This window comes from Centruroides sculpturatus, unplaced genomic scaffold (genome assembly GCF_000671375.1).
Source record: "Centruroides sculpturatus isolate CEXI.00-Female unplaced genomic scaffold, Cexi_2.0 scaffold662, whole genome shotgun sequence".
Lineage (NCBI taxonomy): Eukaryota > Metazoa > Arthropoda > Arachnida > Scorpiones > Buthidae > Centruroides > Centruroides sculpturatus.
The window spans coordinates 71,028-90,454 of NW_019385051.1; the positions used below are offsets into that span (position 1 = coordinate 71,028).

At 27.9% G+C, this 19,427-nt stretch overlaps 1 protein-coding gene across 2 annotated transcripts; it reads right to left on the minus strand.

Annotated features, from left to right (window-relative positions):
• Positions 1–1,265: 1,265 nt before the first annotated feature.
• LOC111633966 lies at positions 1,266–19,001 on the minus strand. 2 transcript variants are annotated; one of them, XM_023378625.1, is made up of 4 exons: positions 18,810–19,001; positions 1,840–1,998; positions 1,627–1,766; positions 1,266–1,497 (listed from the first exon to the last, which is right to left on the minus strand). In XM_023378625.1, exons 2-4 carry the CDS (start codon positions 1,942–1,944, stop codon positions 1,440–1,442), a joined length of 303 nt encoding a protein of 100 aa, XP_023234393.1. In that variant the 5' UTR covers positions 1,945–1,998; positions 18,810–19,001; the 3' UTR covers positions 1,266–1,439. The 2 variants fall into 2 exon arrangements, with proteins under 2 accessions (XP_023234393.1, XP_023234392.1); XM_023378624.1 differs by lacking the exon at positions 18,810–19,001 and adding an exon at positions 11,417–11,473.
• Positions 19,002–19,427: the final 426 nt, after the last annotated feature.

Sequence of the window (19,427 nt, forward strand, 5' to 3'; positions counted from 1 at the left end):
TGTTTAGTATAAGCTCAGAATTTTTAATACTCGGTTATATCGCGCTTCTCCTTAGTCTCCCGACAAGCGCGATATAACGAGGTGTTACTGTATTATATATAAGAAACAAAAGTCATCCATTAATCTTAAGGTTAGACTAAAGTAAACGTAAACTTGAGTAAAACATTTTGCAAATCAGAAACAGAAACATTCGATTTTTTCACTTATTTTTTTACAGAAATTGGGCGTAAACTGCACACATAACAAGCAAAACTTTCAACAAAAACAATATATTAATACGAGAAGCACGTTTTAGTTCATAATTCTGCCTTATACAAAGAAATATTATATAAATGTTCAAATATTTTATTTTGAAATCTCTAGTATCTATAATTTAAAANGGCTATTTATCTTATACAGTATTATAAAAATATGATTAAACATTTACTTAAAACATTTTTACAGGAGATATTTTAAAAATTCAATGTTAAGTACTATGATAAGAAAATAAAAATAATACATTTACTTATAACACTGTAAATATAATTATACAGAAATACAATTTTACTTTTATTTACATGGATTTAACCACATGCCACTGATGTAATCATGTGAAAAAATAGAAGTAATGTAATTATTCCGGAATGCATTTAGAACGAGATAAAAATTCATTCACCTGTTTTAGATAACTCGCCCATGGCCAGTGGGTGAATGGATTTTGGAATTTTGATTATATATGTAAGCCTATGCAATTTATGTCACTTAAGAAATTAATTATAAAAATATTTATAAGAAAACTGAAAAATTCTCGAGAAAACTAATTGCATTCATTAAAATTTAATTTTTAAAAGGATTCGGACAAGTTTTATAAATGAATTTTATATAACAGACGATACAGAAATTAGAAGAAAAATTATTTATTAAGTACTTTCGCTTGTTACACTCAAGCTTCTTAGATAATTGCACAGCAACACTGAACAGTGAACAAGCATTTCAGAATGCTTGAGTATATAAGTGCTATAATAAGAAAATAATAACAATAATACATGTAATATAAGAAGCAAAAGAAGTTATGAAATATTTTAATTTTAATTTGTGTATTTTGATTTTTACGACATAAAAAATATAGTACATAAATCGAATTTTGTTTTGTTTATAGGCCTAATTAAGCAAGATGCGCTTAGAATTTACAGTAAAATAAAAAATTTTTAAACAGAATATAGGCCTATATTAATGTATTAATTTTTCTTAATTTAAACAAATTTCTTAATTATTTATTCGACTTTTCTACCAAGAGAATAAACATTTATCCTAAATTTTTTGATACTTTTCGATTAAAATCAGTTCGAAGAAAATAGCAACCGTCTATTATGACGAAACCAGTCTTATCCATCATCATTAAAGTGAAAACGTATGATTATTATCACTGATGACGTAGGATATATGTAATTCTAGCACTTTTATATAAGTCTTTCCCTACCTTTTGCCTCGGGATTCTTATGACGTCTTTGCACGGGGCTGAAATAAAGAAAATCGCAGTACATCATTTATACAAAAAGTTAAAAAAGAAAAAAAAAAGCTTCAACAGATTTAATATATCACAAAATAATGGATCCGTTTTCTGCAGTAATTTCAAAGAATATTCACCTGGAATTGGGCGAGTGAGCACGAATCGAAAGGGCTAAATTACCATCATTTCGTCGAAGTAAGAGTCGAGGAGAGTCTTGTTGAGAATTGATTTCGGATGCAGCGATTCGTTCTACCGGTTTTCCTTCGTTTGGATTTGCCTAATAGTTGTATAAAGTGTCATAATTTGATAAAATATTAAAATAACTTCTTGCATATAACATAACTACGCACAGTAGAATTGAAAAGTGGCTTCAGTTCCTCTTCTGCCACCGCATTTCCTTTATATTGTCGCGTGTCTTTGTCACCGGCTCGATTTAGATTCGATTCTGCTTCCATGAGACTTTACTGCCATAAAGATAACACTTCATTTATGAAAAATTACCTAAAAATCTGAAAAATTTAATTATTATTAATTTTTTTTTTCTAACAATAATTATAATCATGTTCTTTATATCGAATTACAGCTTATCTAAAGTAGTAAACGCGTAAGTTCACTTCTTTTTATAAATGTAAAAATGTTACAGATCATCAATGTTGAATATAAATTGAATTTATTTTAAGAAAAGATAATTAATCTCCTCTTTATGAGATTTGAACTACCAAACATGAGCGAGATTGGAGAGATTTTCACTCTCTCCTTTGATGTTCATACAGCTTATTTTCCTGGTTTTTTTTTTTACTTTCTAGGAACTTTTTAACGAGAAATTATTTGGAAATGATAAATTTTACAGGTTTATTTGTCTGTGAATGTGTCAAAAAAATGCCAATTTTATTTTATGGAAGTTAGTTCTCATTCCTTATTCTTTTCATCATTTCCACATTTGTTGACGAGATATTCATGAAAAATCTATCCAGGAAGAGAATATAAGTAATGAAATTATCCTAGAAGAGCTATACCCTTAAAAAAACATTTAAACAAACAAACCTGCATCTATAACATTTTTAAGCTAATATTTTAACCAGGATTATGATTATTTTGACTGTAAATTTGTAAATTATTTGTACTCTCAATTGCAAAGCGCATATGAGAAGTATATATATATATATGTATACAGTAATACAACCTTTATTTTTAATTACCTATGGCTTAATAAATTATATTATATTAATGCTTAAACTGTTTATATAGACATTTTCTAATAGACATAAAAACTGGCATTTAAATGGAAAGTCAGTATTTTCTATTATTTTATTAAACAATGAGACTAAATTAAAAAGTTTTTATTTATAATGAACGACGATCAAATAGCTGTGGCATAGTGTAGGCCTATAATAGGACAAAAAAAAAGGATATGTAAATAGGGCGATTCTACACCAATTAAAACGCAGCCGAGAGGGACCACCAAGGGAATGTCAATAGAAAAAAAGCAAAAAACTGGATGGTCTCCGCTTTGACTAGTCTTGAACGTCACACTACTAGCCGCACACTACCGCCGTCACAACGCACCTACGCCATCTAGCGGAAGGTTTATGACGATTCATTTTTTAAAATATTACTCTACAGTCAATGTCGATGATTGTTAACCTTTTCCACCCCCTTTTTTGCTTTTAATTGCAGAATAAAAATAGGAGTCACAATTTCGTATAAACAGAAAGAACAAACAGTTTTAAATGATAATGACCAGAACAATCTAGGTCTACGTATCAAGAAGATAACAGTCTTCATAATTGAAAAAATTCATCTTTAAAAGTAGTCTAATAATGTTTTTTAGTCACTAATTAGCTCTTTTAAGAAAGAAGAGACAGAATAACTTCAAAATTCTACCTTTATCGGAAATTGTAAGAGAATGTGGAAATTTTATTTATTTAGAATTGAAGAAAATGTCTCATTTGATGCGTAACTATGCGAGGAGACTGTCTAATACAGAGCTTCACTTGCTCAGTTCTTTTATTTTTTTACAGATATCAATAGGAAAGGGGATAGACGAAGATGGGATGAACGTACGAACGAATGGTACAGTACACGATAGCTTTTTTTTTTATTATCTAAAAATAGCTAAATAAATAACAAAACTAGGTTTAATTTTTTCAATATTCATTTTTTATTTACTCTAAAAATAGTCGAAGTAGGATTAATCGATCAAAACTTTTCGTTTTTAATAAAAATTTATTGTAATTGAATAAATCAATGAATTAAAATTAAGCAAAATTTATCATGAAATTCCATGGAATTTTTAATATTATTTACAATTACTGAATATTTTTCTTCTTTATTGCCTTTTAGATCTAAACATTCAAGTAATTGAATATTCATTTATAAATCAAATATAATACGGCTTTATAAACAAATTTTAATAGTTTTTAGATTAAGTAGCCGTGAATAAGATGTTTCTAATGAAAAAAGAATTGGAATAAAAGACTACAAATTGAAATATTTTTATTTATTTAATGATATTTATCTTAATTAGGACTAAATACTTTTATTCAGTTTTATAAATTAAGAGTTTACTGCTATAAACTGATCTGGGTTTTGTATAGTCGATGGTCGAAGGATATTCCAAATTAAATTTTCGGTATTAAATCGGCCTGTAATGTTTAATTATATTCATATAATCATGTTTTTATTTTTATAGTTTAATGATAACACAAAAAATATCTATTTAGCAAACGATTTAGGCCTATACTTAGTCGTTTCTTTAAAACTGTCACTTAAATAGATGATATTTTGGGCTGCCTATAAATTACGTAACACAAGCATTAATGTGTGGATAGGTAAGTACAGTACTCGTTATGATGAGTTGCAAGGGGGTGGGGAAGGTTAACAAAAAAAACGTTACTTAATGCTAGGTTCTTTAAATCGACTGTTGTTAGTTTAATATGTAGATATAAAGCTATCGTTAATTTTTCGTCAAATGGTGACAACTTCTCAGATTTGGCAATAAGTTTCGTTAAGAAACGCACACAAAAGTAAACAGAAGTTTTTAATTTAAAAGAAACTATATCAGCGTGTAGCCTCCTCTACGTGGGATCTTACGTGTTTGATGAAATTTTCTGAAAGAATGGAAGATTATGAATTAATTAACGAGGAATACATAGATACAGCTGGTATGGAAGCTACAGATGAATGTAAAGAAGGCACTTCAGTGATAGGCCTATCACTCACAGATGCTCTTATCAACCCTTGGGTAACGGAATGATTCATTTTTGTTTCTGAAGTGCTGCAAAGCGAACCATGCTGCTCGTCACTGCATTGTACTGTACTGTACGTTATATATGTAATTAATAAAATAATGTGACGTTCAGTACCTCGTGCTGAAATTATTCCGTAGTGTAATTAAGGGGTTGATTAACGGCGTTACGAAGCGTTACAGAGGGGTGGAATGGTAGTTGGAATTATAAAAATAGTGTTTTGTAGTTTATAAACGATCCTTTTCGATATTATTTTCAGTGTTTATTTCCGAATCGAATAAGCTGTACTGTACAAATAACAAATTCATTTTTTTATTGAGAAAATGCTAATTTCACTTTTTTATAGCAATAAATTTATTGTTTTAATGTCTAAGCGTTGATGAAACATTAAAAATATAATTACTACATTAAAATCTGTGTTTATTACGATTAACGGTGAAATAAAAAAAGTTTTTATTAATTAAACAATTTACTAATCTATTAATTCAAAAATCTATAATTTAAAAAATACATAAGCTATATCGAAAGCAGAGAACATAGTGAAAATTATTCGAGCTTTTTTTAAAAAAAACAGAACAAAGAAAATGAACTGATTAAAATAATTCTATTTAAAAATTACTCTGTTATGCTTATTTAAATGCTTTATTTGAAAGTATTTTAAATAATTACATATACTAAAAGTAATAATAAATGAAAACTTCTCCAGAAATAATAATGATTATTAATTGCAGCATAAAACACATCTATTATATGTAATTTGAGATTTGATCAATGTTTATTGGAAACAAATGGGCTACTGTCTTCAGCATAACTTATTTCATCTGTTTTGTAAGATTTATATTAATTTATTAAATGAAATTAATATACATTAATTTCATTATTAAATAATGATACATAGTACGGCTAATAAAATAAGTTATATATTCCATTGTAGCCTATATCTAAATCAGTGCTTCTTATCCTGGGGTGCGTGCACCCCTGGAGATGCAAGAAAGTATTTCCAAGGGTCCGAGTGGTAACGATAGGTTTTTAACATTTAGATGTGTAATACTAAAATTTAAGCTGTTATAAAAATTTGACTGTAGTGTATTATGTACAGTACTCTCAGAACCAACGATATATTAATTCTGAGTACACAGTACACTCAGAGTCCTGGCGATGTCCGGGATCCGCACTCTCTGTACAGTACCTTTACCACTTTGGGCTCATTCGAATTTCATAACAAAACATCGGAACACAATTTTAAAGGGGTGTGAGACCTTATTTTGAGAATTTTGAGATTCAAGGAGGTGTCGGTCACTAAAAAGATTAAGAAATCCTGATCTAAATCAATGCTACTAAAACCATTATCAAAAATTTTCTCCAGATTATCGCAAGTATTATTGAGCAGATTTAAAAATTAGAAATAATTTATATAACATTATTTATCAGAGTTTTTCCTACTTTATATAAAATTAAGATTATTTCATAAAAATAAAAATAATGTAAATATCATTAGTAATAATTTTCTTAATAAAATATTAAGTAAAATCTTGTCGATTAATTTGTTGGATTCAGCAAACTTTATCCATTAACTCCGAAAAATTCGAGAATTATATTTAAAAATGTTTTTTCTTTTTTGAAATGCAATACTTTTTTTTGAAAAAGAAAACATTTACAGCATTAAATTGACAAATTAGGAACGTAATTACGTTACGTCATAAATGATAATTATGAAACAAAGTAAGTTATAACAAAATCAAAAGCATGAAATGATCAAATAGTAAATCACATGATCTTAAACCAATAAAATAATACCAAAACCAAACGTGTCTTTCGTTATCATATGTCGTAAATGTATTTTTCTATCAGCATCTTCATTTCTTTCTTTGAATTTCATTTGTAAGTTTCACAGATATATTAAAATAGTTATTTAGGGTTATTACTTAATTTGTCAACAAAAAGTGAAAAATACCTTAATATAGTACTCTCTTTCTAATTTGGATAATTGTCTTAATACTTGCCGGATAATTGAGAGCTCTTAATAATTCTCTCCCTCAGTTATTCGACACAGACCCAGTGTGTTCGCCTATGCGCATCCGTTTCCATGAATCGTCATGTTGCACATTCTGTTTTTCAATTTAATCGGATTTCATTTTTGTGTACAGCACAGAATTGCATGTCAGCGCGCCGTATTGTTTGCCCTCTTGCATTCAAAAATAATCAGGACGAAGGGCGACAGGTTATGTCATTCATTCATTGCCTTTAGGCAGACCTTAAGCCTATACACTCTCAGTAATTCAGCACTCTCGCTAATCTAGCACCCCTCTGTGCAGAGAATACCGGATTAACAAGAGTCTATGGTATTTATATATTATGATTTAATTACAGTAGTTCTGCTATGAAAACTTTGTAATTAAAATTATAACTAGTTTTATTAAAAACACATTATAAATAAATAATAATTATTATAAAATACTTAAAAATGTCATCAATAATAATAAATTTTATCTCGCAAACTTTTTATTTTTTAAAAACTAAGTCATCTCCATAAAAATCTATTAATTGAAATGAATAAAATACGAAGAATAATTGAATTAAAATAAATATAAAAAGCATATAATTTTTATGAGTTTCAGTAGCAATTTTATGTAATATTTTATTTTCAAGTTCTTAAAATATTATTTATTTACAAGTATATAGCCTAAATGAACAACACGAATACTGTACAGAGTTAATAAATCAGCTGTTAAATAAAAATAATTGGTTTATAGCAATACTAATTTATTTATCTTAAAAGAAGTGACTATAATCAAAGAAAATTGTGAAAAATTCGACAATAAAGATAACTTTCATTAAAAATTCAAAGTATTTTTTTATAGCAAAATATTGATTGTACTCTACAGTGATAGGCTACTTATTAGGCCTATATCCTTTACTATAAATCCTGCTCGGTTTCTATGAATAATGATACATTTATTATACTCTTTAATACAATAAATAAACCGTTAAACATGAAAATTATCGTTAAGCATAAAAGTTCTATAATTCTATAACCGATCAATGATTGTTAAACAAAAACAATTTAGTATAAACAATTCACGATCAACTTTATCTACACGCGATTGTTTCAAACATACAAAGTAATATATTATATTAATATATAGCCTATATAGACAAAAATAAATTATATTTGAAACAATCACCCTATAGGATAAATGAGGGTTAAATGGTAAAAAAAAGATCTGGAAGGTGTCAATGTAAAAATAAATTTTTTTTAAAAAACCTGACTGATCTGGTGTTTCTTATCATACCAAACAAAATAATAACGCGAAAAATAATAGTATTTTTCTAAAAACAAATTATAATAACAGAGTCTACTCTGTTATTTTTGACCGATTACAAGTTAGACTCATTATTCAAGCTTCTATAGTACAGTAGCCGCTCGTTATATCGGAGATTCGGATATATGAAAAATATAAATTATACGAATTTTTAATAAGCGATTTGTTATGAAATACAGTACGGTATAATAAAATCGCGACTGATATCTTGTTTTTATATCGACAGTATTTGTCTTTAAATGTCATTATTAAAAAAATTAATAATGTTAAATGGGCATGTTATGGATGTTTACATAAACGTCAATTAATACGATGTGACTACGAATGAAATTCAGTATTGCAAAACTAAGCTTATTTTATATCAGAAACACTTGCTGATGAAAGAGTAGATAATAGAGATTCCATAGCATGTATAATCTGTTTAGTATAAGCTCAGAATTTTTAATACTCGGTTATATCGCGCTTCTCCTTAGTCTCCCGACAAGCGCGATATAACGAGGTGTTACTGTATTATATATAAGAAACAAAAGTCATCCATTAATCTTAAGGTTAGACTAAAGTAAACGTAAACTTGAGTAAAACATTTTGCAAATCAGAAACAGAAACATTCGATTTTTTCACTTATTTTTTTACAGAAATTGGGCGTAAACTGCACACATAACAAGCAAAACTTTCAACAAAAACAATATATTAATACGAGAAGCACGTTTTAGTTCATAATTCTGCCTTATACAAAGAAATATTATATAAATGTTCAAATATTTTATTTTGAAATCTCTAGTATCTATAATTTAAAATTCATTTCGATCGAATTCAAATTAAGGAATGTATTAACCGAGATATAGGATTAAGGACTAACCCAAATGCATTTTTCTATTTATATTTCAATAATTTTTTTAATTGTTTAAAAGTTTTATCAAATTTATAAATTTTATATCTAATAAATTGCTCTATATTTTCATTTTAAATAGATTTTCTATTAGTTATTTTTATTTTATAAGTTTATATGATTAATTTAATAGACAACATATAAATATAGAGCAATTATCAACCTATGTTTACAGTTTTATGTCTGTTATAGGTTACATTCATTTTATATTTTGTGATTATTTTATGGGTTATTAGAATGATTATCAATAAATGTGAAAAATGAAGCAACGTTTAATCTTATATTCTGAAAATTCACGTTTTTTATATAGCATTTCAAAGCGGGTTTCCAAACCGGAGGAGCAAGAAGGACAACTGCTTTCCAAAATTCAGGCAAAGCAAGAATAAAATAACGTAAAAGAAACAATCGATCGAAGAAAGCAAAAAAGGTCAACAAATTATCAGTGATGACAGATTAAAAATTAATACTTACGTTTTGATTTGTGTAAAATTTCGGGAAACCATTCCTTCTGCACCTTAACAAAAGTGTTCTCAAAGGCCCATGCATTTTAAAAATCATAAACCGTAATAAGATTTTTCTAATTTAGACGCTTTCGGATTTTTTTCATTTTAAATGTATTGAGAATACATTATCGAATTATACAGTATAATGACAGTTTTTTAGCCTTACACTTTTTAAATCTTTAGATTTAAGGATTATATTTTAACAGTTTTTCAAACACTGATTTATCGGTTATAAGATTTACTTTTTAAATATACATTTCTACTATGTCACTTCCTTTAAAAACAATATAAAACACATTAAATTCATGTATACAGTGATCTAAATATACGTCTTTTAATAGGACTTAATTTGTTCAATCATTCTACTAAATGGACCTATCTGAATTGTAAAAATTACAATTTTTCTAAGTATTTTTCATTAAGATTTAATTTATTTTCAAGCATGGCTGATTGATTTAAAGTAGGCTTATATCATTTATATGTTGCTTATATTCTCCATATCCTGGTTTTTATTATGTTATTAATGTTAAACTAGCCTATTTTATTTTAAATACATCAGTTAGAAGAATAATCTGTTCCAATTTCACAAGTAAATTTAATAACAACAATAATAATAATAATTTAACGTTATTTTATAAAATAATTGAAAGTCAGAATAAAGTTTAAAATCTTTATATAGATTTTTATATAGTTAATATACTGTTAAGTTTTTTCGTTAATTTGAATGAAGACCATAAAATAAGGGTTATTCTTACATTGTTATTTGCTTGAATTGTATTGTTTTAAGTGTAGATTTCTGATTTCTGAATAGTTTTACTTGTGTTACCCAAAACAAGATTTATAATTATTTACACAGAAATTATAATTAAATAAGTTAAAATTTTATACTTATAGTTTACCTCATGTAATTTTTAAAAGTTGAATTAAAATAATTACAATTAATTAAACTTTTTAATAATTAAATTCTCAAAATAAATAAATAAAACGTAATGCTGTTATTTATTTAAAGTAGAATCTATCGCAATTTAGTAAAATATGTCGTATTTCAATTTACAACGATCCAAATTATTGTATAGAGTTAGTGAAATTCATTTAACATTGTTTTTTTAGAAGTGCTCTATATTTTTCTAAAAATAATTAATAAAAGAATACTTGTATAACTTATGCCAAGTAATTTTTTGATACATATCTAAGTGTAGGCTACGTATCAAGAATTTGCTGCCCGATTTCATTAGTGTTCTGACATTTGACAAATGAAAATGTTTAGATAAATACTATTACGTCTAGAATCAGATAATAGATTTTACAATAGCTTTTCAACTTTGCTCCTTAAACGCTCTATCACTGTTTATTATCGAAGATTTTATTCTCTATCATTTCAGATATAGGTCTATAATGTTAAGTATATTGAGAAATTTATAATTTTAAAGTAATAAATCATTAAATAACTATTGTTAAATCATTAACACAGAGTACTATACGAGTTAACAAGTTAACTACTTCACAATACGATTTTATATTTCAGTCGACAGATTTTTTTTAATAAAATCATAAAAATGTTAAATACATTTAAATATAATATAAAATCCTAAAAGTAAAATTACTTGGAGTTAATTAAACTTACGTATATTAAACGATGTGTAATGAATTTAAATTGTCAGATGACGATTAAAAAATATTAACAAATGACAATAATAAAACCCGAATATTAAATGATCCTATATACAATACAATAGATATATTTAGAACAGGAAAATACGTTCTCAATTTCCTAATAGTTGGTGATTATTTCATTTGTAACGCGTGATTTCATTCATAAGCACTGTTTACGAGTGAATTTTTTTAATGCTGAAACGATTACATTGTGCAATACGGACATAAACAATGAGCAAAATCATTTCGTTATATGAAAAGTATTATTTATAACAGAACCCGTCATTAAAAAGAGAAAATAATCCACTTACTATGTCATGTCTCATTTATCACGTGGTTCCGCTATCTATAACCAATCTTTAAACGTTGTGTAGATAGTGCGACACACTGTAGTCAAAAATAGAACTAACTCGCGGGGAAAATTGCAAAATTCATATTTTATTAATTTACACATTTAATTCATGTTTAAAAAATTGCAATTTTTAAAGTAATTTACTGTGATAAAGTTTTTTAAAAAGCAAATCTGAATATATATAACACCGGAGCCTCATTTTATATATAGATTAAACTAAACGAGCTGTGGTATAAGACCAGTTTAGGGCCCGATGTCTTTAAAATTATCACTAAAAGGAGGGGTAAGTCCTTTTATATATTGTAACTTAAAGCCACGATGAGTCTAAATTTATTCAAATAAATATATGTTCTAAATTCTGTATTATTATCGTTTTCTCTAATCTTCCGCTAAATATTTTAATTTTAATTTAAGCCACGAAAGTTGATCAAGGCAATCGTGATGTTCTAGGTATGGTGGCTTCCGAAAGAACATTTGTTCACCATTAGGATTGCCCAGTTCTTGGAAAGATTCGGTTGACATTAGGTACAATGACACAGCTGATGGATGTTCCCCTTTCATGCTACCAGGTATTATTCGTTTCCTGTTAGACTTAAAGGTGATTGTCCTATTCTGACGATTTATCCTTTTAATTTCACAAAATATTTCACAATTATGCAAATAAATAACAATAAAATTTATTAAAATAAATAAATTGATATTTGCGAATTAACTCTATGTAAAATGTTTCCAAATATAAATCGAAATATCGACAACGTCTCGTCTACGTGCAAAATCGAAGACCAAACTAAAAATGCAAATTATGAGGATAATAGGAGAAAATATAGATTACATGTATTAAAAGATAATTATATATAATAAAATGGGAAAGCGTAAATAGTCCAAAAAGTAAGGATAGATAAGTGGCGTGTCGCCATCTATTGGTTAAGTAACGTTACCATACAATAAAATTAGAGTAACGACCCAAATTTATCGAACTTTATACGAGAGAATTTGTCAAAAATAATTACAAAATCTTCAAAATCTCAGTTACACTTCCTTAAATTGTTTAGAAGTTTCTCTGTTAGAAACGATGCTAACTTACTGAATTATCTGCCTATCCTCTGTGGTATCAAACAAACTAAATTTTGTTCCTATCATCCGTAATGATTCTATGATGTCCATTATTCGATCTGCCAGTAAACAAGCGCTACAAAGATCAATATCTGTTACTGATCCCCGACGAGATAATCTTAACTTTTCAGGTGTTAAGCTTTAACGTTCAAATTTCTCAAATTTCTAAGAAATGAGCATTGCTTTAGTTCAGAATTTCTTATACTATTAACAAATTTAGTTTTATGAATTGAAATTTTGTTTTTTTTATTTAAATTTTTACAAGAGATTATCGATCAAGATAAATACGTTTTATAAGAAATTACTCCACGCTTTATTGAGATTAAGAATTAAAATATTACATAAAAATTTTAATTTATTTGCAAGGAATATTTAATATTTTCCATTTTTTCAGTTCAACATTAGTACAATAATTATTTTCAAACAATTCGCTTGTATTTTATTGCTTTGATCATTGCAATACTTGACTTTTTATTATGAATTTCACATTTTTTTTACGGGTAAAGTATACATTTAAATACATTTTTTAATTAATATGAAAAATTCATCTTTTCTTATTACTAAACGGGAAAAATGTATTTCTTATTTTTTAAAACTGTTACGTAGAACTGAGGTTGTTTGGAGTATTTTTAGATGCATTGATATTGTATTTGTAGTGACATAAAAAGATCGCAGTCAATTCCAGATGTTCTATATGTAACCACTTGGACATATGAAATAGGCCTACAGAGTGAAGAGGATCGTTTATTCAACAATCTATATTAATCTAACTTCATTCTTAGCTTATAACTTACGTAAATTAATATGTATATTTTTAACATAGTAGCCTATAATTTTTCACCAATATACAAAAACAGCTTAAGTATTTTACATTAATTCTATTTGAGGGTTGAGACAAGAAATGAAGTACGATTTAAAAATTTATTTTTAACATAATTAGAATCCAACCATGTTGAGCAGAATAAACTTGCGCCTCAGACCGAGGTCCCTCGTTCTATAAGGGCCTAGCACTTTCAAATTTATAAGAAAATGTGATAAAAATATTCTTTTTTGTAAATATTTTGGGGCCCTACTACTAATTTTTCCCCAGCAGGCCCCGCAAAACCTACAGCAGGTTCCGATTATGTAAAGTTAATTATATAAAAGTTAAGATTTCAAATAGCCTATTTATTATGGATTTTTTTAAAATTACAGTTTTTTGATATATATATAATATTAATATATTACATTTAATATTTTAATAAATTACTTTATATGGCTTTAGTGCTCATTCGATACGAGTTTAATTGGCAGAAAAGAACTGGTTTGGTAAAGTGCAGTAGCTGGTACATAACAGGATCTAGGATCGCATGCAGTAGGATCTGGTAAAACATATTAACGTTGTTGAGACTCGTTAATCCAATTGACTAAGTCTGGAATTTGTTGAAACGGAGTTTGCCAGTCTCATCCATCAACGTTGTCCACCCGAACATGTGGTAAATGTCAATCCTGATACGCAGTTTGTTTGTAGATTCTGATACACGCTTCCAGCCATATCGAGTAAGGGTGATTCTTTAAGAATTTCAATATTCTTATTGTGTGTAAAGAAATTCATTGTGTCGTAATTAAAATACAAGTTTTATATGAACGATTTTAAGGTTTTCCTCATGTCTTAAATTTAAATTTTGGTAATAAAAGTTAGAATTTCATATAAGTTTAGGATTTCTAGGGGGAAAAGCTTGGAGACAAATAATTACACCAAGAAATTTTTATTTAGGCCTAATTATTTAATTTTTTGGGTTTTTTTTAAACAGACAGAATGTGCTATGATCGAGCGATAAAGTTACATATCTCAATCACTTTTACGATTATAATTTGTAGAATATTTTACTCGATTCCAGGACGGGAAGGTTCTCCTTTGCCCCTCTGCAGACACACACGACTATAGATTATAGGCTTATATGATTTACGTAAGTTAACACCGATATTAATCCGACTTTCGAAACTGTTTAATTTAATTATGATTGTCGACAGCTCCGCGACATCATTAATTAAATAGAAAACTGGTTAATTATATAAAAGGCAAGACCTTTTATGAAAAATTACTAAAAGTTTTATTTATGCTCGTCGAAACTAGACACTCTAAAAGGCGATAAATTTAGTAAGATACAATAAATTTTTAATGAAAATACTTAGCAATAACGCGATTAAGAACTAATTCATACTAATATTTAATATGCATTACATAACGATAATTTAAATTACATTTTTTTAATAAAAGTATTACACTAAGAAGTCAATTATGTATTTAGTTTGTAATGTTTAATTATGTCAAATTATCGCTTCCAAGCAGCTGTTAACATAAATTGAAAGGTATTATTGTTTAGGAATTATCGAAACGTAAAAAAAATCCTTCAAATATAGTCATACATTTTAATCGAATCGAGAATTTGTAATTAGAGAAAAACCTCTGAACAACGGCTGCTGATGAGATCATAAAAACAGTCATTATTCGGAGGTCATTTCGTACGCATTTTTATTTTTAAAAGTTCCTGGAAAAAATGGTTGCTATTTACAGTTGGCCGTTATTGGAGGTTCGACCTTATATGAAAACCAATTTTAATATTAGTAACTTTTAATTGTTACTACGAAAATTTAGCTCACCAATCAGAAACTTCTATTATAATTTGAAATTATACCCATGATTCTAACGAACGAAATCATTAATAAAACTTAAACTAATTATGTTAATGATGATAAAACGATGCCGAACCATTCGTAAACTGTCAATATTTAAATAGATTATCATAAACGATATTAAAAATGAGGTAATTAATGAATTTATTTACAAATGTATGCACAGATTTGACGTCGTTTATACAGTAGCCTATTTACTTAAAAAAACTATTACATTTTGTAATAATTTTTTTTTCAAGGTAAAAGATAGCTCTTATTCAAACAGACAGGTAAATTATCATCAACTTTTTTCAAGAAAAATTTGATTATAAGAAGTACCTTTTCTAATCATTCTAGTTTAACAGTTTCCAGAAAAATTTACAATTTGTTTCTATGGAATCGAACAATTTTATTTCAGTTTGGTAATTTTTTAAATTAATTTTGCAGATTTAATTATAGAAATAATTGTAATAAGAATATCTCGAGTAAATCTTCTTGAAATCGTTATTTTTCTTTGGCTTACTATTTAAAATTATAGATTAACTTCTGTTTTCTCAGTTAAAACGATCATTATTTCGCGTTTTAAATTTACAAGAACTGTATATTAGTCTATACAGTCGAACCTCCAACAAAGGCTATCTCTAAACGGTGGCCATCTTATTAAGAATATTTCTTTTTAAAACGCATAAAACGTCATCTCCAAACGACGATCATTTTTTATGTTTCAGTCAATGGCCGCTGTTCAGAGGTTCGACTGTATAATTCGAATAAATATTTTTTATTCTAGCATAAGACTTAATGAGAAATATTTTTAATACAATCATCAGACATTATTCATGATTCGTTAACGAATGAAAGATCCAACCAATTAAAGCAAAATACAATTTAGTTTAGACAGCTATTTGGAAGAATTGAAAGGATATTTTTCAAAATTCTAAGGCTTATTTATGATGATAACGTTAAAATTTAACGTGGAGAAGTCGAATTATGGCAGGAAAACATGTAATTTATCACAAAAGGAACTAAAAAAGTAACAGTAACTCAGTTAATTTTTGAAGATGGACGAAGCACGCTAGAGTTAGAATAATTTTAGAGTTATTTACAATTTTAATTAGCAAAAATACATCATGAAAATGTCGATAGTAACGAAATTCATTGCTATAAATCTCTACTTCGTTCCAAAGTAACAAGTCTCTCACACAGTTTTTCATTAAGCTTACTTGTTACTCGAATATCTTATTATTGTCGTTATCTTTAGATTCGTTTGAATTTTAAATGACGCCTTTCTCGCTTCCGTCGATGAAAATATAACGAAGAAAGCTTAATTTACTATATTGGCAATGACGGTGGAAAGTAAAAATTGATAGGGGAGCGAGATTTCGTGCGAAAAAGCGGAAGGAGGGACCATTGTGTGACGTGGTAGAGTTGGCAGTGTAGCGGTCGAAGTCCCCCGTCGATCTTCGGTGGGTTGGGCATCGACTCTATTATTTAAATCTCCGGCTATCATTCGGGCGTGTCACCCCGCCGATAATCTGCGCTGCGGGTGACTCCGTGCGGGTATTAGCTCGTCGCTCCACTCTTCCTTCCGGATATAATCGATTTTCCTGTCATTTATAACCCGTATCTAGAAAAGACGAATCCGAGTAATTCTCAAAAGCAAAAAAGAAAAAAATGCCATCATTTCCCTAATTCTTTACTTGTTAAAATTTCAGTTACGTCATGTATTACGTCACGTTTGTTTTTTAAATCTGAAGTTTAAAACAAGTAGGCTTACTCCGTACTCACCGTCCGTTTGATAATGTTAAAAGCGATTGGCTGTAATTTTCATTTCGGAGATTTTTATCTCTTCTTAATTTATTTACACTTCGTGTTTAAAAATGAAACGATGACAGCCGAAGGCCTCGAATAACGACGCCACTCGAGGTCATTGGTACAAAGGAAACGGTGCGTAAAGATTGCGTCATACTAGATTCCACTCGCCAGTTGAGAGTGAGTTGCCATCTGTCGATGAAAATAAGAATTATTCCTCACTCTGTTGGGAAAGTATTTAATTTAATTCTACTTGATTTTCCCTAAAATAATAATTATTTTATAAAATTCTTTCTAAACGTTCCTTTAGTACGGTAAATAAATAAGGTTTATTGAGTAATGGTACAATTTAATTAAGATTCTTTATGGTCTTTCATGAGACGAAATTTTATTTTGTCATTTTATTTATTAACTATGAATTATATTATATTATATATATGTATAACATAATATAATTTTTTTAATATATAGACTATAGGACTATATTATACATTTTTTAAAGCTGAGACAGTAGAGCCAATCGAAAAAAACAAGAAAAAAATTAACTTTATTAAATAGTAAAGTTAGATGTACCCTTACGCGTCGGACATCATTAATGGCTATCTTCAGTCATCTGCATTGTTTTTTCAGCCAATTAAAGAGGGTAAAAATTCATTGTTTATTTATATAGCGTCACGGCCTCATTAGTTGACGCCACCGACGGCGAAATATCGATCCATCATAATTATGCTGTCGTCCATTCTCCTCCCAACGACCTTTACGTCACGTGACCGTACCGGCGTGAAATTGGCGGGAAATCATCTCCGACAAAAAAGACGTCCCTCTTTAGCACAGGTTTGGCCAAATAGGCGCGTGCCTCCGGGCTAAATCCCGGCTTATTCATCTTTTGCACTTCTAACTGATGCGTATCAGGTGAACGAGAACATCTGCTGCAGACACAATCGTAAAACAAGCGAGATCAGCTTGTAACTTATACGCCCCTATTGTACTGTACAATCGGGTAGAAAGAAGTTTTACATTAACAAAAGAATTTTAAATTTCTAACTTATTTAAGAAAATACTTTAAAAAGTAAAAAGGTTTACTAGAAACTCGCTGTCGATGTATTTTTCCACGACGAGTAAATACGTCAGAAGATAATTTAATAAAATATTTTATGGTGAATTTCAATAAAATACACGTTTAAGTGACTCTAAATAGTAAATAAGTTTAATATGGTGTAAAAATTATAAATAAAATTAATATCAAGTTCTGTTTAACGCCGTTATTTTTCATTTCAATCACCCTTAATCTGCAGTTGTTACCCCTTTTTAGCCAACCTTCGTACTGTATACTGATATTAGTGAAATTAATTATAAAATCGTCATCAATTTTAAATTTTAAACGTGGAAAATAAACTAAAATAAGCAACAGGAAAATTTATGAAATTGTGCTAACGTCATATATGACTCTTCTCCATGACTCTGTCACCAAATCTACTTTTTGTGATATTAAAGAGCCCACATTTAGAGATTGTTAAAAACATTTAAATCTCATACAAAATATATAATAATAATAATAATTTATTTGGTTTTAGAAATTCTTTGCACGTTTATAGTTTCGATGCTATTGAATTCTGAAATTGCTTTCGAGTCGTAAGGAGTCATTGAATTTAATTCATAATATAAATTATACAATCATTATGTCATATTTTTGTATTAAGAGAGATAGCAAAACACGTTACTGAGAGAATATATCAAGTTTCAAGCTAATATGCTGTGCGTAATTAGATACTTACGTCAAAATTTTATATTTTTATGCATTGTCTTCAGTCCAGAGAATGGAGACGTGTCGGTTGATTTCACAGAATAAAAATGTCTCAATAAACATCCATTTGAACAAAAGAAATACTTTTTCTTAATGGAATTCTATTGTTTTTCTTTGTAAATTAATAGGGCTTACGTCAGGAAGATGATAATGCGATTTTTCACAATTGCCGATTGCTTAAACTTTATTTTATTTATAAATGCTAATCGAACCAATTATGACTTTCTTTTTCGTGAAATATTTTTACAAATTAATAAAAAATGAATTTCAATTTTGTCATCGAAATGTTTAATATTCATTTACATTTTTACGTCTTCTATTTAAAACACTAAGAAAATAAAAAGAATTTCATCATTTTGATCACAAATTATATTCAGTTATTAAATATTTCACAATATAAAATAAAACCAATCAAATTTCGATTTGAATTTAACACAATTTTCCCACATTTTAATGATGAAATTTGCATTTCGTTTTTTTTTCGATCGTTAAAAGTTTAATAATGCCATTATAATTTCCATTTGTTTATTATTATTATTATTATTATTATTATTATAAGAAGTCGACACAAAGAAATCAGATTGGATAA